A 24,322-nucleotide genomic window follows, 5' to 3' on the forward strand; every position below is an offset into this window, starting at 1 on the left:
TGAAGGAATGTTAACTGAGAGGACTGGTGGAAGTGACCCAAAACCCACTTTTAAATATACTCTGCTTCTAACCCTGGCAGCTCAGCTGTCAGAGGCGCGAGGTAACTCAAGAAAAATTGGCATCCGGACACTTAAAACTTGGAAACAAGGTGCGATTTAGCCCTGCCTGACTAGAGTCATTCACAAGCAAAAAGCTTGCAAAAAAGCTTCCAGTCAGGCTCTACAGCAAAGGACTGGAAAAGAAAAAAAAGACTGCTACTAGGTTCCAGTTGAGCCATATACTGGGTTATTGCACACAAAATGTGTTTAAACATGTCTTAGCAAGGATGGCTGCTGCTTAGTTCTCTCAACCAACTTCACTGGTCGTGGTGGTGGTTATGTGCCGCGGAGTTAAGTTCCCAGGCTGTAAATCTTTATGGAAGCAGAAAGCCTCATCTTTCTCCCTAGGAACAGCTGGTAGTTTCGAACTGCTGACCTTGAGGTTCACAGCCCGATTCGTAACAACTACGCTAGGCACCGTATTTTCATGACACAGGGTGGTGGGGGGGAAAGATTTTGAGGTCAGTGCTAATTTCAGCAAAACTTAAGTGGACAATTTCCCAAATCACTTAGGTTTTGCAACAAGTTTATAGGGATGCCTGTTGTTATGCACAGCCAGTGATTTCTGACTCATAGTGACCCTGTATAAGTTTTCCAAGGAGTGGCTGGTGGGGCTGCTGGGTTTGATCCTCCAACCCTGGAATCCAAACTGTCCTTGCAGTCCAGTGCTTTACCCTAAGTGCCACACCAGGACTCTACCACCACACATAAAGTAAGTTTTTAGATAGAATAAGGGTTTGAAGGAAGCTGTTATATAAAATACAATTACAGGTAATGGTTCTGAAAAACACCATGCACTTCATTTAAATGTTCACTTCGTGCAGTCAAAGGAGTCCTAATGTGGCATTGTATGATAATGCACTGGACAAGGTCGGTTTGAACCACAAGGTTAGAAGTTCAAATCCACCAGCTGCTCCTCAGAAACTCTACTCAGGGTCACTAGGAGTTGGAACTAACTTAATAACAGTACTTAACATGTAGTCAAATACTCCAAGAAAATCCTTTTAGGATTATGTCTACTGAAAAATATTCACAATTCCAATTGTGAATAATTTTTAAAAAATTCTGTTTTAGAGACAGGGTGAGGTTAACTGTGATAGAAAATTCTCAAGGACAGGAACACATACCTGTAAAGAGCTAAACTGGTAAAAGTTGTGTTGCCAGATACATGTACAGTAAAAATACCTGTGAGGCTGCTTATGGGGTTTGGTTGCTTGGTTTAGTTGCGGCTTCATAAAGCATTCCAGTTAATTGGTCTAATTAATTGGTCTAGCACAGAGGCTCTCTAGGATAAGCACTGGACTCAGAACCACAAGGTTGGTGGTTGGAGCCCACCAGCTGTTCCTGGGGAGAAATGCAAAGCTTTCTGCTTCTGCAAAAATTGACAGCCTCAGAAACCTACACAGGGTGGTTGTGGGTAGTAACTGACTCAACAGCACTTAGCAATGAAGTGCTTCTGTTCTACCTCATAGATGACCACAGTTACTGGGGTCCTTAATGCTTGCAAGCAGCCGGTCTCTACTCATCTACAGCAAAGACGTAAGAGTCAGGAATAGAGAGTGGGCAGGTATGTGTGGCTGAGCTCCTCTGTGAGCAACTTAGGCCACGATGCTTCACATAATCATTGTAAGTATCTTATCTTTAAGTAGAGATCCCAAACCATAAAGTTTCTAATTTTATTGTAGCTTTCATCCAAAATACATCTTCTGTGTTGTCTGTGACACAGGAAATCCCCCAATGACCTTCTTGGACTAAAGTACAGTGATTTATATGCTGACGGCTATGCACATGATTTAAATAATAATAGACATTGGACTCGAGTGAGTCCAATGTCTTCTCGTTCCTGGGATCCGGTTAAGAGAGGGGCGCCCTTGTCATTTATAAAGCCATAGAGTGGAGACTCAGCCTCAGGACCATTTCTTGGTGACATTGAGATGGTTGAGCTGGTCTGCAACAAATCTGTGCGGAGGGAACTTGGAAGTGCTGGCCGCCTTGATGGCCTCGAAGGCCTGGGCCCTGCGGGCTGCAGCGTGGCCACGCTCCTGCTCCACGGTGAGGTAGGGCATGCTGAGCCAGTAATGGTTCTCCGCCTCGATCTCCAGGCGGCGGATCATGCTCTGCTTCGCATGGAAAGACACGGTCCGCGGCCGCCGGTGTTTCCCAATCCAAATCCTTCCAGGAATACGATTGCGGCAGAGGCGGGCAGTCAGGAACATGGTACCTGTCGGGGACACGGGTCAGAGCGGAATCGAACCGGCGACACACTGGGACGACAAGACCGGGGCAAGAACCTAGCTCTCAGGCCACCCGTGACCTTGTCCCACGACCGCGCAATGTCGTCCGAAAAGAAATGGGCAACCAGATACGGTCGATTCGCAAAGAAGTGTGTTCCCAAAATACCGATTAACGCCCCGCAACTTACCCGTCCGCTCAGCAAACGTCGGAAGTCCAGCCGGAAGCTAGCGGATACCGCGACGGAAGTACTCCTCCTTCTCGGGGCCGCCAGAACGTTTAGCGCAAAACTCCGGCTCTCGCGAGAAGAGGACGTGTGCGTCTTCTCGGTAGTTTCCGGCGTCGTGAGATTCAAACTAGTGGCGGGCACTGGAGCCGGGGACAGGGAACGCGGCGGCTGCGTTCCTCCTCCAGAGAAGCTTCATTCGAGCCTCGTCAATGGATCCCATCCGGAGCTTCTACGGGAAACTGCGGTCGCTGGCCGTCACCCTGGACAGCGAGACGGCCCGGCTGCAACGGGCGCTGAACGGAGAGGAGAGCGGTGAGTGAGGCGGCGGGTCAGAAAGACATCAAACCAGTACAAATAAGCAAACCCACACCAGTGATTCTGTATTTCAGCGCCGAGAAGTGCTTCGAAAGAGATACGCGGTAGGGGCGAGGTGGGTGATATATCAAAGTGCTCAGTTACTGTTTGCTCCTCACAGCAAATGCCACTTTTAAAAAATGTGTTTATAGGATCTTTCAAGTGTCATGTTTCTGAATTCTCTCCTTAGATAATGACAATGGAGCTGTTACTATGTTATGGAGAGAAATCGTCACACTTTTGAATAGAAGTGTTAATAAAGTTGATAGATTGAGCTATAATGCATTTGTTAATTTCTACATGAAGTGCTTTCAAGGCGGCATAATAGACCTGGTGATCGGCTCCAGGAAAGATTACAGAAAACCCTCCAGGGCAGTTATGCTCTGTCTTAATGAGCAGTTATGAGTTGGAATGGAGTGGACGGTGCACAATAGCAGTATATTTCAAGTCCAATGTAATGTGTAATTTCAATTAAAATAGTGAAAAAAAAATCAAGCAGCGTCTTTTCAAATGCAAGCTATTTAGCATTGTTCTTTACCTGGTTAGCGATTAAATCTTACCCACATGGTTCACAGTTGCAGTAAACTTCTGCATTTGGGCCAGTAAACTATATTGTCAACTCCACACAATACTGTTTTTCTTTATAAATAAAAGAAAATTCACTGTCACTAAGGACTCCTGGTGTGGCACTGTAGGATCAGCACTGGACTGCCAACCACAAGGTTGGTAGTTCAAACCCACCAGCTGCTTCCATGGCAACCCTGTTAAAAAACCACAACAAGCTAACACTTCTCCAGCAGTTCAAACTCATCAGCTGCCGGGTGGAAACAGAGTCACTATGAGTTAGAACCGACTTGATGGCACTTAACAACAACCTTTATATTGAGCGCTGGTGTGGCTCTCTAGGATAAGCACTGGACTTCTAACTGCAAGATTAGTGGTGCAAATCGTCAGGTACTCTTTGGAAACCCTATACAGGGGGTGTTGTGAGTTGGAATTAACAACAATAACAACCTTTATGTTGTAGTTGTTGTTAAGTGCCATTGAGTCAGTTCCGACCCATAGCGACCCTGGATAGTGTATACTAGGAGCGGTTGGTGAGCTTGAACTGCCAACCTTGCAGTTCAAATGGCTTTACAGTCTGGTGCATTAACCCACAGTGCCACACCAGGACTCTAACATTTATATTAGAGATGTTAAAAAGGTGTCGCAAGAATACTTCAGATGTTATGAGTCTTACAGAAATGTAATGAATCTGATAAATTGCAAACTGTAGAAACAAACTGATTCTGCTTCTAGTATATTAGTTGTCTAATCGAATAGAGCTTATTTTTGTGATTGTAAACTTCGGTATGGATTACATCTCAATGTAAAGAAAACAAAAATCCTCACCACTGGACCAATAAACAACATTCTTATCAATGGAGAAAAGATTGATGTTGTCAAGGACTTCATTCTTCTTGGATCAACTATCAACACTCATGGAAGCAGCAGTCAAGAAATCAAATGATGTATTGCATTAGGCAAATCTGCTGCACAAGACCTTTTTAAAGTGTTGAAGAGCAAAGATGTCAGCGTGAGGACTAAGGTGCACCTGACCTTGGTATTTTCAATAAGCCAAGGTATTTTCAATAACCTCATATGCATGTGAAAGCGGGACAGTGAATAAGGAAGACCATAGAAGAATTGATGCTTTTGAGTTATGGTGTTGGAGGAGAATATTGAAAGTGCCATGGGGTGCCAAAAGAACCAACAGATCTGTGTTGGATGAAGCGCAGCCAGAGTGCTCCTTGGAGGCCAAGATGGCCAGACTTCGTCTCTCATTCTTCAGACATACTGTCAGGAGGGACCAGTCGCTGGAGAAGGATATCATGTTTGGTAAGGTGGAGGGTCAGAGAAAAAGAGGAAGACCCCCAAAGAGATGGATTGGCCAAGTGGTAGCATTGATGGACTCAAGCCTGGCAACAGTAGTGAGGTTGGCCCAGGGTCGGGCAATGTTTCATTTTGCTGTGCGTAAGTTCGCTATGAGTCAGTACTGACTCGATGGCACCTAACAACAACAACAAAACTGTTTGTATGGGAGAGGGGAAAATAGGGAGCAGTTGCTTAAGTTTCTGGTGGGGTAAACTCTTAGAAAATGTAGTTGTTGTTGTTGTTAAGTGCCATCGAGTCGGTTCTGACTCATAGCGACCTTGTATAGGATTTCCAAGAAGCTGCTGGTGAGCTTGAACTGCCAACCTTGCGGTTCAAACTAACTTTTGCAGTCCAGAGCATTAACCAACAGTGCCACACCAGGACTCCAGAGACTATGATAGTCGTTCTGTAGCATGATAAATCTAGTTCATGTCACTGAATTGTACACTTTAAAGTAATTTAAATATCTTGGAACAACAGGGCTCTGGGCATAGTTTGAAGAGGGGAAATAATACTAAGATGCTTGACTGCCTTATGAATGTTGGTTTCCCTTGCCTACTATTATAAATTAGACACTTGAATGGGATAGAAAGGAATGTTGGGAAACATGATTACAGAAAACTTGTAGACCTGTCTTCAGCCTAGAGCTGACTGGAAACCTCAAAGGGGTTCTCAAACTTGCCCAATGAAATAGGCCTCTTGCAAAGCCTTTGCAGAGTATAGGAGTTTAAGTGGAATCCTGAGTCCCATCCAGAACCTTCTGAGGTGGGACATTCCCACTAGCAAGGACAAGCAGACCAGCCTGAAACAGCGAGAGCAACAGAAGATACATCTTCAAAGAAAGATAATCAGGAAAAACCCAAAACAAAAACATCAGCATGACTGGCTAAGACAACAAGAACAAGCAAGCTGTTGTCTAGGAAGCCATCAAGGCATGCAATCAAGTTCCTTCAGGACAAACTCTATTGTAAGACTGAAATCAAAAGGAACACACAAGCACATAAGCTTGCTGGAGACCCCATTGGTCTACTGGTGTGTGGAAGAGTAGGAAAGGCAGAATTGAAGAAATGGGTTGAGTTCAACCACAGTCCATTGACCTGGAGATGAGACAGAGAAGAGGAAGGGCTGGTTGGTCCAAAGTGTGGTGAGACCTGGGGTCATCTGAGCCTGTGAACAAGGACATAGCCACAGAGCGCTAGAGCTGAGAGTGAAGCATCCAGCTGATATGAAGTGAGGGGAGATGCACAAGAACACCCAAACTTGCAGACAGTACCCATTTGACCTCGCTCCATGGCGTGATAATCGGAACTCAACTAGAGGAAGTTTACACTCAAAAAAAAAATTTTTTTTTTTTTTTGTATAAAGGAAACAAGGGTAAATTGCTACAATTTGATGAACCTGACCTATACTCATGGGGTTGTAACTCTAAATACCAACAGAGTGGGAAGGAGTCTTCACATCAAGTATCAATGCTATCCCCTCTGTACACAGGGTAAATAGGGACGGGCAATTTAGACACTGGCTACCTAAAATGAGGGGGTTGATAAAGGTACAACTGGCAACAAGGTTTCAAGGGGGAGTTTCGTTTAATAGTGTGTGGATTAAAAAGAGTCCCCACTGAATAGCTTTCATTTTGTCTAGATGGGTCTGGTGAAAAGAGATGGGGATAAGATTCTTGTGATTCAATAGTGAGTAATTGTTATCATGACTAATTGCGACTGTCAACAACTGTAAAGGTAGAAGTTTTGTAACAAAAACATGGGAGTGGTTAATCTTACAGTCCAGAAACAGAGGACCCTAGGACCATCAAGGGAGAAGAGCACAAGCAGAATGCAGGACCTTATCCAGAGAAGCAGCGACACCAGAGATGGAGGCAGAGATGGGGGCATGGAGAGGGGGAGCGGCTGACGACTCTAGATTCATGGGAAGAGAAGGGACTAAGAGCTGGTGGCCAAGAGGCCAACTTGCAGAATGTGCCCTTAGGAGATGTAAATTATTATATATGCCTGAGTGGGGTTTTTGTTTTTGTTTTTTTAAAAAAGCTAAAGTGAATAGAGAAATACTGTTAACTGATGGTGCATGGGAGGGGATTATAACCATTGTAATGAAACAAGGTATATGATTTGTTGACTGTAAAACTGATGACCTGCCCTATAAACTTTCACTCAATCCACAATAAAAACCTTAAATAAAAAAAGTAGTTTAAATGGCATTTTTTGTAATATATGAGGGTTAAGTAAAAAAGTTGTCCAGTTGGTTCCGACTCTGAGTAACGCCCTGAATATTGGAGACAACGCTGCCTGGACCGGCACCGTCGTCAGAATCACTCTTTGTGTTGGAGCCTATTGTTACAACACTGTGTCCGTCCATTCCTTAAAGAGCTTCCTTTTTTGTTGTTGACCATCTAATTTACTAAGCAAGGTGTCCTTCTCCAGTGACTCGTCCCTCCTGATAACATGTACAAAGTACGAGACATGATGTCTCGTCATCCTCACTTTTAAAGAACACTCTACTGTACTATTTCCAAAATAGATTTGTTCATTTTTCTGGCCAAAACCAAAAGCACATCCACTGCCTTCAAGTCATTTCTGATTCATTCTGGCTGTCTATGGTTGTGGTGGTGTTGGTGTGAGTCGGTTCTGACTCACAGTGACCCTGTATAGGGTTTCCAAGGCTGTAAATCTTTAAAGGAGCAGAAAGCCTCATCTTTCTCCTGTGGAGCAACTGGTAGATTCGAACTGCTAGCCTTGTGGCTAGCAGCCTAGCTCATAACCACTACCCTACCAGGGCTCTTTTGTCCTTTGCCACCACCATAATCCAAAGACATCAGTTCTTCAGGCTTCCTTATGTATGCATTTGAGGTCATTGAAAATACCATGACTGTTCAGGAGCACCGTAGTCTTCAGAATGACGTCATTGCTCTGTAACACTGTAAGTCAGTTTCTTGTGCAGCAGCGTTGCCCATTGCAGTACATCGATTGAATTCTTGACTGCTGCTTCCTTGAATATTCACTGGATCCAACTAAAATGAAATCCTTGAAATTTCAGTCCTTTTCCATTTATCATGATGTTTATTGGTCCAATGTGAGGATTTCTTCTCATTGTCTAGCTAACAAGCCATACTAGTGGGTGAGAGGTGGTGTCTCATTTGGTTTTGATTTGCATTTCCCTAATGAAATTGGTTGACTTTTAACAGGGGTAAGGAGAAGGTCTTTAAAGGAGGCGTGTTTTAGAAATCTTTATATATTTGACCAGCTGACTAATGATCAAGGAGACAGTGCAGTGGGTTGTTGTTGTTAAGTGCCATTGAGTCAGTTCTGACTCATAGTGACCCTGTACAGAGTTTCCAGGGAGCAGCTGATAGGTTTGAACTGCCAACTTTGTGATTCACAATCCAGTGCTGATCTACCAGCGTTACCTCAGGAATCCAGTGCAGTGGATAGTGATGATTTTTTTAGTAACTAGAGCCATGTCAGTGGGCTATCCATATAGAAGACTCTTGATCCTGATCTTATGTCATATATAGAAATCAATTTCAGATGAATTGCACCCGTGAATGCAAAGGCAGAACAGTTAAGCTTTCAGAAGAAACATAATAGTGTTTTCATTCACATATACTTTTAAAATAGGAACTAGAACGTACTTGCATTGAAAGAAAAATTCATCAATAGGACTACACTAAAATTAAGAACGTACATTTATCAAAAGAAACAGAGTGAGAGGAGATATTGTGATATAGCTATCTGACAAAAGACATATATCCAGAATTTCCAGAGTCCTACAACTCAGCAAATACAAGGCAGGTAACAAAGTAGAAAAGTGACAGAGGTCTTAAATTAGCTCTTCAAAGGAAAGGATCTTCAGATGTTGGCGCTTAAGCCTATGAAGTCAGTAACTTCATTAGTCATCAGGGAAATGCAAATTCAATCTCAGTGCAAAACAACTACAGGATGCCAAACTGAAAAAGAGAAAATACCAACTATTGGCAGTGATGTTGAACAAATGGAACTCCCCCATACACTTCTATTCACAATAGAACTGGTAAGGGAGTTTGGTATGATCACACAGTGGGATGCTGTCCAGTAGTGAGAATGTGCAAAGTAGACTGTCGGTGAATACAGTGACTGTCACAGCCGTAATGTGGAGTGAAAGACACTAGTCAGGAGAGAGCACATAAATCAATCAATAAAGCTACTAAATAGGCAAAGCGAATTCATGGTGTCAGGCTAGTGGTTGTTCTTGAGGGGAAAGTGGAGACTCCAAGAGACTTTCTGGAGTTCTCATGATGCTGCTTGATCTGAGTGCGGTGGTGTAGGTGTGGTCTCTTTGTAAAGCTCACCAAGCTATACGCTTATGATTTGTATACTTCTGTATGTATATTATAGCTCATACTTTTTTGGTTTTTAATGTTTTATTGTGAATTATGTGATAGTTTACATGGGAGAATGTTAGTTTTACATTCATCCTATTATATATAGTTTCATTGCTATGGTTACAATGCATCATCAACCGGCCAAATGGTATACCCCGCAAGCCTGCCTGCCCTTGCCATTTCACACACCCTCCACCCCACCCCCCACCCCCAGTCATCAGCACACAGCCCCTCTCTCTCTCTGGGTTTAGAGTTCCCAGCTGCTCCATCTCTCCACTTCATCATCTCTGCCTCAAACTCTGCCTTCACTGTTTCTCTTGGTAGGGTCCCGCACTCTGCTCTTCTCCCTTGATGGTCCCAGGGACCTCCGCTCCTAGACTGAAAAGTCAGTCATTCCCCTCCTTTTGCTGCAAAATGTCTACCTTTACATTTCCAACCCTCACAATCAGTCCTGATAGTAATTATTCACTATTATACCACAAGAGTGCTATCCCCATCTCCTTTCATCAGTCCCACCCAGACAGATTGGATACTACTCAGTGGAGATTCTCCCTTCTTCTGCACCCTCTGGATCTAGGTTCCCTCTTGAAAGCTTGTAAGCCAGTCACTTCTTGCCTTTGTAGTACCCCATTTTGGGTAGCCAATGTCCAAGTTGCCCATCCCTGTCTACTCTGTATATGGAGGGGGGTGGGAATGATCCTCGCTGTAAAGATTTGTTCCCTCTTTTGTAGCTCATACATTTTTAAAGAAAGGCCTTAACCTATCTCTTAGCAACAGAGTCCCCTCTAACCCACTCCCAGAGACTCTAGGACAGAGTGGAGCTGCTCCGTCAGGCTTCCGAGACTGTAAATCTCTCCAGGAGCAGATGACCGGATTTTTCTCTTGCAGAATAGCTGGTGGATTCCATTGACTGAGTGCTTTAACCACTGTGCCGCCAAGGTAACCTTAGCAATGGACGGGATATAAATTACAAAACAATACCTATAAGGATTTTACAGCTCTAAAACACTGTGTTAAATTATGTTTCCATTCTGTTCCTTTTCTCATGCTTATTCGACATTCGTGTTGAAGACTTAGAAGATTATGCAATGAAGACTTTATGTGACCTGCAGTCAGAAGTCCGGACTCTAAAGGTATCACTGCTACAATATGAATTCATCATTTTTTCTGTACTGTGCAGGCTGTTTTGTTTTAATGAGGAATTATGGAAATACATTCTTTAACTTATAACTGTGAATGGGTTGAAGATTTGCATAGCAGATCAGTTTTCTGTTCAGTAATTCAGACACATTTTGTTTCATGTTACTGATTTCAATCCCCACAATCTATAACATCACTTTGCCCACTTCTTCCTTGTGTTTGCCGCCTCCAGTTTTCTTTCTTTCCTAACTCTTCTGAACTTTGTCTTCGGCTACATGTTGATTATTTTGAGGTGTGTGTACCTTCTTAGGGTTATTGTTATTTGGGCAAAAATTGAACCATGTGGGTGAGTTCATTTCTAGACCTTAAGGGTAACTCAGAGTCTTTGCCAGTCTGTATGTGACCAGTGTGGCACTGGACTGTTAACCACAAGGTTGATGGTTTAAACCCACCAGCTGCCCCTTGGAAATCCTATACAGGGTTGTCATGAGTCAGAACTGGTCTTGGAGTCATGGAAACTGATGTTTGTGTGGCTCATTAGTCCGTTGGACTAATTGTTTCCAAGTGACTTTAATTTTCATCCCTCTACTTTGCTCCAGATGGGAAGATACCAATAGTTGCACTTTAGATGGCTGCTCATAAGCTTTTAGGAGCCCAGCCACTACTCACCAAAGTGGGATGTAGAACCTGGTCTGTGGACTGCCTATGCTAGTTGACCCTGGTGGCCCCTGAGACCATGGTCCTACACTCCCATGTCCACAGCTACTTTGTTCCTTCAAGATGTTTGATTATGTCTAACAAGTTTTCATTACTTTGCTCCACCACATTTATGGACTTATTTGTTACAAAATAAAGGTGTGTAGTTTTTATTAATCAAAGTAGACAATGAACAGTTAGAGAAATTATAATGTACTTTCTTTCCTTGTAAAAGGATGATGTTAATATTCTTCTTCACAAAGCAAGCTTGCAAAGTCAAGAAAGCACTGATTTCTTGAAGGCAACCAAAGTACTGATGAAAAGAAATTCAGTGGATATTATAAAAATAAGAGAATTTTTCCAGAAGTATGGATACAGTCCACGGGCCGAGGAAAATTCAGGTTAGAATCACTTTCATTTTATAGCATTTGTCTTTATATTAAAAATGAGAAGTCAGCCTGAGGAAGTCCACCTTGGCTATGGATACCAGCACGTGGACTGTCACTGATGAGCACTTGTTGGATGCTGGACGCAGTGCTGATAGGTGGTTCTTTAGTTCTTGATCAAATCCAAACGCTGAATGAGAAGAAACAACTAGATGGGAGACTCCTGTGAGCTCTTTAGGAGACACATGTGCCCTGGAGGTTCTGTGGATTAGCTGTTCAGTGCTAACGGTACCCACAGCCACTCCACAGAGAAAGAGGAGGCAGTGTGCTCCCATAAGGGTTTGCAGTCTAGGAAACCCCACAGCCATCCCATTCATCCTATAGGGTCGCTATGAGTGGGAATCAACTGAACGGTAGTGGGTTTGGATTTTTTTGGTTTGTTTAGGAGATGAGTACAAAGGTAAATTGTAGTTTCCAGTCCAAACTGCCGTTGATCAGAGGGATGGCGCAGGACCGGGCTGTGTTTCCTTCCGCTCTTCGCTGGATCATTCTGTTGGGCCCACCTCACTGGCAGCCAACCACCAGCTCCTAACTAGCTGTGTGATCTGGGCATGCTCAGTTACTTTTTTTATTCTCAGGTTCCTCTTGTAGGAAGAGATTTTGGCTATATAATTTTATCTATGTAGTCCTTTTTTTTTTTTTTTTTCATGTAGTCCTTTTTAATTCTCAAGTTCTAATGACAGGCACTCTGGTAGTGTAGTGGTTATGAATCGGTCTGCGAACCACAAGGTCAGCAGTTCGGAACTACTGGCTGTTCCGTGGGAGAAAGATGAGGCTTTCTGCTCCTGTAAAGATTTCAGAAACCCTGTTCAGGGTCGTTATGGGTTGGAACTGACTCGACAGCACATAACAACAACAACACAATGACAGGCAGGCAGTATGCACAGTGGTATTGAGGATGACATCAAACTGCCTGAACCCAAATCTCTATCCCACCATTTACTAGCTGTATTCTCTTTGGAAAGTTAGTTAACCTTGTGCCTGAGTTTCTCATCTGTACAGTAAGGACGTTTACTAGTCTCTATGTCGTGAGTTTGTGGAAAGAGTAAATAAGAGAATTTGCTTAAGAGCAGGGCTGGTATATAGCACCCCCTCACAGTTAACTACTGTCTTGACTGCTCACGGTGACGAAGGGCTAGTTTCAGTGTGCTTCCGTGTCTTCATGTCTACTCTGAGAATGATCTCGGTTCTTAAATAAAATGTTATTAAGACCATAATCAAGTAGTCCACATGGTAGAATACAGAGAGAGCAGTTGGCTCTGGTGAAAGGCATTACGTCGTTCACTGCTGTGTGGCCGTGGATAAGTTCTCTATGTTGCTTCCTCACTCATGAAACTGAGATGATGATTCTTCCCTGCCTCGCAAGCTGCTCCGTGGGAATGAAGACTTGGTGTTCTGCTCCCATAAAGGTGGCAGTTCCACCCTGTCCTGTAGGGGGTGCTATGAATCAGGACTGATTAGACTGTACACAGGAACCACAATAGGGTAGTAAAGCGCCCTAGGTGGCACACATGTTTCAACCGCCCAGCAGTACCCTGGAAGACTACACCTGGTGGTCAAAGATCACAGCCAAGAAAGACATGGATCTGTTCCCCTCTGTACTGCCCAGGGCTGCCATGAGCCAGAGTCAATTGATGGTGAGGTTTTGGTTTTCTTTAAATGGTGATGGATAAAGGAGACTAGGTAATGGTGATGATTTTATTTATTTCATTAGTGGCACTTCTGTGATAAATACAGTAGTAGGGTTTTGATAGCTTTTGCAGCATCCTCAAAATAACTAGAAAGCACAATGCCAAAACACAATTTAGTGAATAAATAGCTTTTCTAAGGGCCCAAAACCATGGTATCAAAATATAAAACCTATTAATGGTTAGAAGGTGTCCTGGTTTGACGCTATAGGATAAGCACAGGACTACAAGGTCAGTGGTTCAAACTCAACAGATGCTCCTTGGACACCCTGTACTGAGTGGTTATGAGTCAGAACTGATTCTACAGCACCTAACAACAACAAGGGTTATGACACTACACATCTTTCACATGTGCTCCTATCCTATTTCTCAACCAGCCTTTTACTATCAATGGTTCCAGACTAAATTTAGGATTAAAACTTATCATCGTACACAGCAGTTTTCCCTTTCTTCGTAGCCATCTGAAAGATGATAATCTAAAATAGAATTATTATAAAAACCACCAAAAACCAAAGCCACTGCCATCGAATTGGCTCTGACTCACAGTGAGCCAGTACGTCAGAGTAGAAACTGCTCCTTAGGATTTCTGAGACTGTCAAGTCTTTATGGGAGCAAACAGCCTCATCTTTCTGGGGGGTTTGGGTTAGCAGCCTAACACTTAGCCCACTACGCCAACAAAGTCAGCACCACGCTGTAATCTGTGTTATCTACATGAAATCAAGAAGGACTATTGTAAATGGCACTAACTTGGAGGAAGTAAGGAGACTGGACTTGTGTTTCAGTTTCAGGGTACTGATTTCTCATCTTTTGACACCTTTTGTTGTTGTTGTTTACCTCCACGCCATTGACTGTATCATCAACATAGGATATGGGTGAGCAAGGTGCATGTCAGCTTTACCTAGTGGACAAGTGAAATAAAATATTTAGAGGCTAAGGAGAGAATCAGACTTTTACTAATTTGGGAAATTTCAAATGGTGCATTTTTTTGTTTGTTTTAATGGATTTAAGTACATGAGCTTTTGTGTTTAGATGTTTGATCAGAATGTTTTCTCTTTGATTTTTGCTTTCTAGTGCCTGAGCATGAAATCATTAAACCAAAATTGGCTACCTGTGAGATGCAAGCACCTGATGGAAAGTGTGATGTGTCAGAGAATCCTGTTGTAAGCAGTTCTGTCTCTGAGGTCCCTCCACGCAGTCCACAGCTTTCAGACTTTGGGCTTGAGCGGTACATGATAGCCCAAGTTGTGCCCAATCCACGAGAAATAAATAACCGTAAGGAAGAGCCAGTCATTTTAACCCCACCCACCAAACCATCGCCAACAAAAACACTAAAGACTCCTAAGTGTGCGCTAAAGATGGATGATTTTGAGTGCATGACTCCTAAATTAGAGCACTTCGGTATCTCTGAGTACACGTATTTAAATGAAGACTACACAATGGGGCTTAAAGGTAGTAAAAGGTAAGCCGTTTTCTTAAGGATACATTTTCTTTATGATTCCTCATAGAAAAGTCACATATATTTTAATTTCTAAATACTGTGCATTGATGGATTTTTCCCAACAAAATATGTTTAAGTGTCTATCTTTGTGTAAAAGGTTTTAAAATATTTCCTGAAACAAAAATTATACGAGCCAAGTGTGAGTAGTTTCTTTGGCATAGGAGCCAGAGTGATAAAGGCCTGAAAACAATGACATTTGTAGGGATGGAGCAGAGGATGTAACATTAGTCAGGACTTGCCCTGGACTTGGACTGGAGACATGGGAAGTGTGCTTACCCGAGATGATGCTGGGGCAGACAGCTCTCATTACTGGCGTACCTGCAGCTGAGTCAGATGTTTACTTTACACACGTTCATTTTGAGTCGCCACTGACATTTTGATTTGCCTTTTAAGGTCAGGTATATTAATGTGAGTTTAAAGGCCAGTGGTGAGTCTAAAGGTTTTGGGGGTGCTGAACTTGGAAAGTTCTTAAGACCGTAAGAGTTAAAAAAAAACCATAAATGAAACTACTATGTACCACAGTAACCAAGTAATGCCTAAAGATATTGCCATATTGTTAACATCTTTCATTGTTAAAGAAGGAAAATAAATGTCAACTCAAAAACTAAACAAAACAAAACACCACAATTCTGAGAGTAATACAAGGAAGGAAACACTAAACATAAAATATCATAAAAGATTTTTAGAAGAGTAGCTAAACCTGAAAACTAGCTCTTATTTATTGTTGTTGTTGTTAAGTGCCTTCAAGTCAGTTCTGACTCCTGTGACCCTGTAGAGGGTTTCCAAGGAGCAGCTGGTGAGCTTGAACTGCCGACTTTGCAGTTCAAACTGACCTTTTGGTCCACCGCATTATCCTGCAGTGCCATACCAGGTCTCTAGTTATTGATTAGACAAATACAAATGACAAAATTAGGAATTAATTGATTTATTTATAAAGATATAAGCAAATACTGTAATGTATTGTTAAGTACCATTGAGTCTATTTCAACTCATAACAACCCTGTATATTGTTTCTGAGGAGCTGAGCTAGTAAGCTTGAACCTCTGACTTTGCAGTTCAAACTGACCTTGCAATCTAGCACATTAACCTACAGCACCACACCAGAACTCCTATAATGTGTGGTGGTGGTGGTGGTGGTGTGCCGTGGAGTTGATTCCAACTCATAGCGACCCTGTATAGGGTTTCCCGTGGAACAGCTGGTAGTTTTGTTACAGGTTCAAGTCTCAAAGAAGGATGATGACCACTATAATGTCCAATTTAGAGAATTTTATTGGCACAACAGATGGCAGGAGACAATGAATTCTCCCAGGCCTGCCAGGGCGTAGGGAAATGGCTGCTAGTTTATATATGCTAAGTTCTTGGCTCGGGGTCTAGGGGCTTATCTGAAGGAATTTGCTGAAGCAAATGGTTTCGACTCATAACGGCCCTGTATAGGGTTTCCAAATAGTGCCTGGTGAGCTTGAACTGCCGACCTTGCAGTTCAAACCGACTTTGCAGTCCAGTGCATTATCCCACAAGGCCACAGAAATAACAAATATCTAACATCAGAGAATGAGTTAAATTGTGGCATGGCATCAAAACCAGAAATCATAGTAAATTCAAACAGATAACTTCAGCTATAAAACTTGAAACCGTGAAATAAAAGGACAAAGCAGGAAAAGTATTTATACTGTGATAAAACAAATGTGTGTGTATTTACACATATATATGTAATATACACAATACATTTTCTTTTTAAGCAAGAAAGGCATTTAATGGTCTTGCATCAGATTGACAGTAAATCATTTCAGATTTGGTGTTTTATGTCTTTAAAACTCATTTTTCAGTTAATGAAAGACAAACATCCCAATTTTAAAATGAACAAATTACCAATAAGCATATGATTATATGTTTAACTTAAGTAATACATTGAAATAAAAGATTCGATTTTTTACCTCTCCAGATTCAGTTGTTCAACTTGCAGGTTTGAATGGGCTTAGTAATAGGGTGTGGTGCTGTAGGATAAATACTGCACTGTGAGCCACAAGTTTGGCGATTCAAACCCACCAGCTGCTCTTCAGAAACCCTATGCAGAGTTCCTATGAGTCAGAACCAACTCCACAGCACTAAACAACAACAACATTAATATTAAAACAGTATCGAGTAGACATTTTATAACAAAAACGGCGGAGTCATTAATCAGTTCAGAAACAGAGGACCTTAGGACCATCGAGAGAGAAGAGCATGAACGGAACGTGGGACCCTCTCCAGAGAAGCAGTGACACCAGAGAATGGAATCAGAGATGAGAACATGGAGAGAGGGAGCAGCGGAGGACTCTGGACTCATGGAAAGAGAAAGGCTGTTTATATGAAGTGAGGGGAGAGGCACAAGAACACCCAAACTTGCAGATACTACCCATTTGACCTAATCTTGATGGCTTGATAATCAGAACTTGGCTAGAGGAAGATAAAAAACAATTTTTTATAAAGGAAACGAGTGCAGATTGCTGTAATTTGATGAACTTGACCTGTACTTATGGATGTAGTAGCTCAAAGTACTAACAGAGAGTGAAGGAGTCTTTACATCAAGTATCAATGCTATCCCCTCTGTACACAGGGTAGATAGGGACGGGCAACTTAGACATTGGCTACCTAAAATGAGGGGGCAATAAAAGCACAAAGTGACTGGCTTACAAGTTCTCAAGAGGAAGTTTAGGAGTGTGCCGGGGAAGATAGAATCCGCACTGAATAGTTTTTATCTTGTTTAGATGGGTCTGGTGAAAAGAGATGGGAATAAGATTCTTATGATTCAATAGTTAGTAATTGTTATCATGACTAATTGTGACTGTCACAACTGTAAAGGTAGAAGTTTTGTAACAAAAACGGGATTAGTTAATTTTACAGTCCAGAAACAGAGGACTCTAAGACCATCAGGGGAGAAGAGCACAAGCAGAATGCGGGACCCTATTCAGAGAAGCATTGACACCAGAAATGGAGGCAGAGATGAGGACATGGAGAGAGGGAGTAGCTGAGGACTCTTGTTGTTGTTGTTAAGTGCCGTCGAGTCGGGTCCGACCCAGAGCGACCCTGTACAGGGTTTCCGAGGGTGTAAATCCTTACGGGAGTAGAAAGCCTCATCTTTCTCCCGCGGAGCGGCTGGTAGTTTCGAACTGCTGACCTTAAGGTTCGCAGCCCGATTCGTAACCACTACGCTACCAGAGCTCCTTAGCTGAGGACTCTAGACTCATGGAAAAAGAGGGACTGAGTGCTGGCGGCCAGGAGGCAGGCTTGCAGAATGTGCCCTTTGGTTGTTAAAATTATTATATATTCCTGAGTGTTTTTGTGTACATCTCCCCTCCTCTACCCCCCCAAAAAAGGAAAAACGGAATGGAAGCAAGTATTGTTGAATGATGATGCTCAGAGATTGTAATCATTGCAACGAAATGATGAGTGTAAAATCGATATTCTCCCATGTAACTATCAGTTCACAATAAAAACTTAAAACAAAAAAACCAGTATCAAAAGCGACAGGCAATACTCAATGTTGATGCGGAGCTGGCAAAGAAATGTCAGTAATGCCGGTGGGCAGTAGAGCAGTCTGTAGAACAGATGGGCAGTTTATAGAAAAGCCTTTATGAAATTTAAGTTTGTGGGAAAATTCTATTACCTATTAGAATTTCATTCTTCCATGAACTTTTTGAAGCGTCCTTTTATAACACTTATTATTTCATGTATATGAAATTTAAAACATGTAAACACATCAGTTATTTAAAAGTACGTAAGGGTCCTAGTGTGGTGCTGTAGGGTCTATACTGGACTGCTAACCATAAAGTCTGTGGTTCATATCGACTAGCTGCTTCACAGGAAACCTATAAAGTGTAGCTTTGTGTCTGAACCGATTTGACTGGCACTTTAACCACAACAAAGATTACATAGGTAAGTATTAAACTACCCGGCAAATCTGGGGTATGGATTACCCTTCTGTGAGAGAGGGACGTTGGTAAAGTTCCACAGAGGACGACACAAGTACTGGTGGTACGTGCCGCTGAGTCAGTTTGCTGAGTCCGTTTGACTCGTAGTGAGTCCATATAGCGTTTCCAAGGAGCGACTGGTGAGTTTGAATCACCACCCTTGTGGTTCAAACCTACCGTATGGTCAAGTGCTTATCCTACAGTGCCACACCAGGACTTCTTCATAAGTGTGGTAGAGCCTAAATAGATGGTCATTTTCTTATCTTAAAACTTTTCACACTACATATACATTCTTTGACATGTGTGATGTATTTCATACTCACTTTTTAAAAAATGTTAATATAGGATGTTAAGGACTGCATTGTTCAGTGTCCTTATTTAAAACTGGAGATCTTCTAAGTGAGAATCAGTCTTTACCTATCCTGTAGTATCCAGCAATACTCCTGTTTATGAATGGATTTCAGAGAGAGAAGTTCATTGTTTAGGATAGCTTCATTAAGATGACAGGAAGAGCCTTTTTGGTCTTGTTGTTAAGTGCCGTGGACTCGATTCTGACCCATAGTGACCCTGTATAGGCTTTCCGAGGTACAGCTGGTGAACTTGAACTGCCGACCTTGTAGTTCAAACGACTTTGCAGTCTGACGCATTAACCCACAGAGCCACACCAGGATTCCTTTTTAGTCTTAGAAAATTCCAAATTCTTTATCTTATCTGCATACAGTTTGTCAGATTCCTCTGTATGCTTTTGAAGGCTTGATCTCGGCAGGTTCTGTATTTATAGTCATAAGTGAATTTACAGTTTTCCTTTAAATCACTTTCGGAGACCTTCCATTCTTAATCCCTTTGGAGTCATGGGGGTTTTTTTTTTTTTTTTTTTTTTTAAGATTTGTTCCTTGGGACTTCTGTTCTATAAAACAGATTTTAATGATCATTTAGACTTGTTGACAGTATACAATAAGATTACATTTTTCTTGGGGATTAGTTGTAACTTGTTTGCCTTACAATTATTCCCATATGAATCATGCCAGTGGAGAAGCTGTGGAATCAGAACCAACAGCCAGTGATGGCTTCTTCGCCTCCCCTGGCCTCATGACCCAGCAATTGGGAAAAAATGGTAAGTGTGAAAATCCAGCTACCTCTCAGCTCTGAAAATGTTTCTTTCCCCTTAGACATTCTTATAGTATGCACAATACTGGTTTTTGCTTTTTATTTGCAAACTTTGTCGCACCCCCTCATGTGTTAGTTTCCTAAGAACTGTATGTACCTTATCTGAGTGGACACATTATTTACATGGATGCATTATATGTGAAAATAAAATGGTGTGCTTTTGAATCCCTGGCCAGTGACCTACACTCTGTGAAAACACAGCTTCTGAGTACATCCTGATATTTTGTAGATAAGTGACCGCCTCTTCTAGTCTTCCTCCTTCTTTCTTTTTCTTCAGAAGTTTGATGATGTTTTTCAGTAATATGCTGCAGACTGTTTAGTAAATTTTTTTGTAGGTATCTTCTTTTGTAAATATCTTATTGTGATAAATGGAACCTTTTTCCAAATTGTATTGTTGATGATTGCTCGTGTGTATGAAGTATTCAGGTTTGCATACTGATCTTGTACCTTGCAACTTTGCTGAACTTTTATAGTGCTAGTGTTGGTGCTGAGGAGCCAGCACCAGGCCACTAACTTCAAGGTCGGGGTTCAAACCCATCAGCCACCCTGCAGGCAAAAGGTGACACTGTCATTCCCCTCAAGACTTAGAGTCTCGGAAACCCAGTGGGGCAGCTCTGCTGTGTCCTGTAGGATTGCTGGAAGTCGAATTTGACTCCACAGCAATGAGTTTTAATGTTGGTGCTAATAATACTTACTGGTGAGTCAGTTCTTACTCATTGCTACCCTATATAGGGTTTCCAAGGAGCAGCTGGTGGGTTTAAACTGCTAAACTTGCAGTTAGCAGTCCAGTGCTTATCCTACCTACAGTGCTGCATCAGGACTCCAGTCATACTTACATATGTTAATAGTGACAAGTTTTAGTCTTTTCTCCCCAATCAAACGTAATTATTCAAAATAAAGCATGCAAATTATATTAGCAAAGCTTATAACAAATCTTTATTTCAGCTTTATTTTCATGCCCTGTCATATGTCTTCTAGATGCTGCGTGTACAAATTCACCCTTGGCACCAACGTTCTGCACCCCTGGCTTGAAGATCCCTTCTACAATTGACAGTACAGCTTTGGTAAATTTCCATAAAACAACACTTGAATCTTTCTCCTCCTGACTTAGCAACAGTACTACTTGCAAACTCTGAAACCATCTGCTCAGAACAGATGATATTTTGAGCATAATTTCTGGAGCTAATAATTAAGTAAAACAGAGCAGTGGTTTTAAAACTGTTTTCACATCCTATAACCATGTTGCAAAGGAGCCCTGGTGGTGGAAAGGTTATGAACTTAGTGGCTAACCGAAAGACCAGTGGTTCAAACCCACCACCTGCTCCTTGAGAGAAGAAACGGTCTTCTCCCATAACCTACAGGGAAGTTCTGCTTTGTTCTATAGAGCTGCTATGAGTCGGAACCAGCACACACTAACCATGTCAGAAATTCTGAAGTAAATTGGGACAAAGATTTGTGTCCAGTGAAGTTTTATTAAACAGCATTATTTATTTATAAGAGCAAGACATTAGCATTAATCTGAATGTCAAGTGATGTTGTTAAGAGCCATCAAGTCGGTTCCATCTCATAGTGACCTTGTGTAGGCTTTCTGAGGAGTTGCTGGTGGGCTTGAACCACTAACCTCATGGTTTGTAGTCCAGTGCTCATCCTACAACACTACATCAGGATTCTGTCAAATGAGTGGTGGTGTTACATGTCAAGTCAGTTTCAACTCATAGCCATCCTATATAGCAGCTGGTAAGCTTGAAGCACCAACCTTGCAGTTCAAACCATCCTTTCAATTCAGCACATTAACCTGCAGTGCCAGGAAATACATTAAGGTATAACCATATGATCTAGTGTATTATATAACTATCATTTGTGTTGAAAGTATATAAAAGACTGTTTTTTCTTCATTTAATAGTATAGAAAAATGCTCATTGTTTTGTTTTTCAACTGCAGTAGGTAAAACTTAGTAGTATCAATCCAATTTTATGCTTATATGAGTGAAATGTATATGTGTGATATATCTGTATATGTGTGTATGTATCTGGTCATATACACATACGGTGGTACACATTTTAAGGAAAAAGGACACGTGGGTAAAAACATGGGAGAATGGTTATCTCGGATGATAGATGTAATGGTGGTTTTTGTGCGTTAGTCCCCAGTGAGCAGCATGCCTGTCAGCCCTTTACCCTTCTCCGAGTCAGTGTGAACACGTCTGACAGCTGTAGAGCAGACTGTCCACTGGTGAACATGCCTCTCAGCTGCTCCCCAGTGTGGAAGCCACTGGCCACACGGACCTTTCAAGCATTTGAAATCTGACTAAAGCACCTGAGAAGTAAAATGACGATTTGTTACATGGAATTTTTTTTTTTAATGTTTTATTGTGAATTATGTGATAGTTTACATGGGAGAACATTAGCTTTACATTCATCCTATCGTATATCATTTCATTGCCATGGTTACAATCCCCTGCATGCATCATTAAACAACCAAAGGGAATACCCCACAAACCTGCCCCTGGTTGTCAGCACACAGCCCCTCTCCCTCTCTGGGTCTAAAGTCCCCAGCCGCTCCACCTCACCATGTCATTGTCTCTGCCTCCATCTCTGGCATCACTGCTTCTCTGGTAGGGTCCCGCTCTCCTCTCTTCTCCTTTGATGGTCCTAGGGACCTCCTAGACTGAAAAGTTAATCACTCCCCTCCTTTTGCTACAAAACGTCTACCTTTACATTTCCAACCTTCACGGTCAGTCCTGATAGTAATTATTCACTACTGGCTACTACACGTACAACAAGCTATAGGCAAGGAGTGTGCTATTATCAATTGAAGTGTCAGGTCACCTGCTTGCTGTTTATAACTGTCCACTCCTGCTCTGACATTCCTCACCTCGCCCTCTGGATTCACTCTGACTCCCAGCAGACGGAGTGACTTGATGGCAAATTGATTGGGACTGAACTCCATGTTCAGTGCACCTTCCACTTGCTCATCCAAGCGGTGACAGTTTAGTGTGGTGGCCTCATTTCTTTAAAGACTCTGGGAAGTGAGTGGTGTCATTTTGGGGCCTACTTAGAGACCTCAACAGTTGACCCTGTAACCCTGGGTTGGGGGTGTACGCTCTGTCTGGAATGACGAGCATCACGGGATTTTAGGGGTGTGCTTACAACACTTGAGCACCCACAGCAGCGACAGGTGCGATCAGTAGATCTAGTCCATGTTGCTCTAGGATCAACTATATTTTTATTCACCCGTGTATTTTATACTACCTTAAATAATGACTTATTTTTATTTAATAGATACCCACGTATCATCCATTACTACAAACAAAGAGTTCAACGAATGATTTAGACAGAAAAGATTGTCCTTCAGTAGCTCTCAGTTCACAAGAATGCTTTGAAAACCTAGTGGATCCCTCTTCTCCTAAGATTTCTTCCTACGAGAATCTGCTCAGAACACCTACACCCCCAGAAGTGACGACCATTCCAGAAGATGTTCTCCAGGTGGTTGTTCCAGGCGGTTTTCCGTCTTTCTTTCTTTTTTTTTTTTCTTTCCTGATACATTGTTTTAAAAATTAGGTATTTATGTTAAAGAGCTGAAACTGCATGTAAGCAGTCTTACTTACCATCTGATGAATGTGGTGATTTGGGTCTCAAGGAAATCTGAATTCTGGGCTCTGGTAGGCCTTCCTAAGATGACATGGCTAAGGCTTTTCTGAGATAAACAGACTATTGTGTCATATTGTACTTTCCTGGGAGTTATATAGGAAAACTAGGTGAAAAGGGGGCCTTTTCTGTGTATGTTGTTAAATGCCATTGAGTGAGTTCCGACTTATGACCCTGTATTTAGGATTTCAGAAAACCTCTTCTTTTTCCCCAGAGCAGCAGCTGGTGGACTCAAAGCACCCACCTTGTGGTTCACAGTCCAATGCTTACCATGCAGAGCCATTGCACTTCCCCCAAACTTCTTAGTGTTGTAAATAATCTGTATTGTCAGTTCTTCCTTGACCTTGTGTGTTTTGTGTTTTTTTTAAACACCATCCAGATTTACATTGTTATTATAATTTGGATAAAAGGAATTTGCTTTTTGTTTTAGATTTTGTCAAAATACAACTCAAATCTGGCTACTCCAGTAGCCATTAAAGCAGTGCCGACCCGAAAAGTCTGTGTCACTAAACATGAAGGACAGAACACTCAAGATGTTTGCAACAAGGAAAACGGAGGAAGGTGAGTGTCCGCGTGCTAACAATCGTGGGTGTTATTAATTGCCACGGAGAGTTTCATTTTCAGCTTCAGAGCCTATCTTAACTTCTTATAGATATAACATGTTTGATCCTTGTATATCAGACTCCCAATTTATCAGTTCCATGACCTTCTGAATCTAGTCACAAGTGTTTTAGAAGTTTAAAAACTTGAGAGGCCTTCAAAAAGCTTATGGAAAAATCCCATTGTTTCCGTTCCATTTTTCTACCAACTTTGTGCAGTGCCCTCATACAGAGCGACTGCGCCTTCTGTGTCGTTTGTTTTGTTGGCAGCCTTTAGGTAAACTTAAGTGT

At 42.0% G+C, this 24,322-nt stretch overlaps 2 protein-coding genes across 2 annotated transcripts; one reads left to right on the plus strand and one right to left on the minus strand.

Moving 5' to 3' along the window:
• Window positions 1–2,006: 2,006 nt before the first annotated feature.
• On the minus strand, window positions 2,007–2,315 carry MRPL57 (mitochondrial ribosomal protein L57). The gene has a single exon (XM_006831961.1). The coding sequence runs from the start codon at window positions 2,313–2,315 to the stop codon at window positions 2,007–2,009; it is 309 nt and encodes a 102-aa protein (XP_006832024.1).
• Window positions 2,316–2,769: 454 nt separating this feature from the next.
• Window positions 2,770–24,145, plus strand: SKA3 (spindle and kinetochore associated complex subunit 3). Its single transcript, XM_006832053.1, has 9 exons — window positions 2,770–2,872; window positions 10,272–10,333; window positions 11,272–11,437; window positions 14,242–14,629; window positions 19,647–19,732; window positions 20,764–20,849; window positions 23,067–23,270; window positions 23,863–23,993; window positions 24,085–24,145. Exons 1-9 carry the CDS (start codon window positions 2,770–2,772, stop codon window positions 24,143–24,145), a joined length of 1,287 nt encoding a protein of 428 aa, XP_006832116.1.
• Window positions 24,146–24,322: the final 177 nt, after the last annotated feature.

Source organism: Chrysochloris asiatica, unplaced genomic scaffold (genome assembly GCF_000296735.1).
Source record: "Chrysochloris asiatica unplaced genomic scaffold, ChrAsi1.0 scaffold00005, whole genome shotgun sequence".
Taxonomy (NCBI): domain Eukaryota; kingdom Metazoa; phylum Chordata; class Mammalia; order Afrosoricida; family Chrysochloridae; genus Chrysochloris; species Chrysochloris asiatica.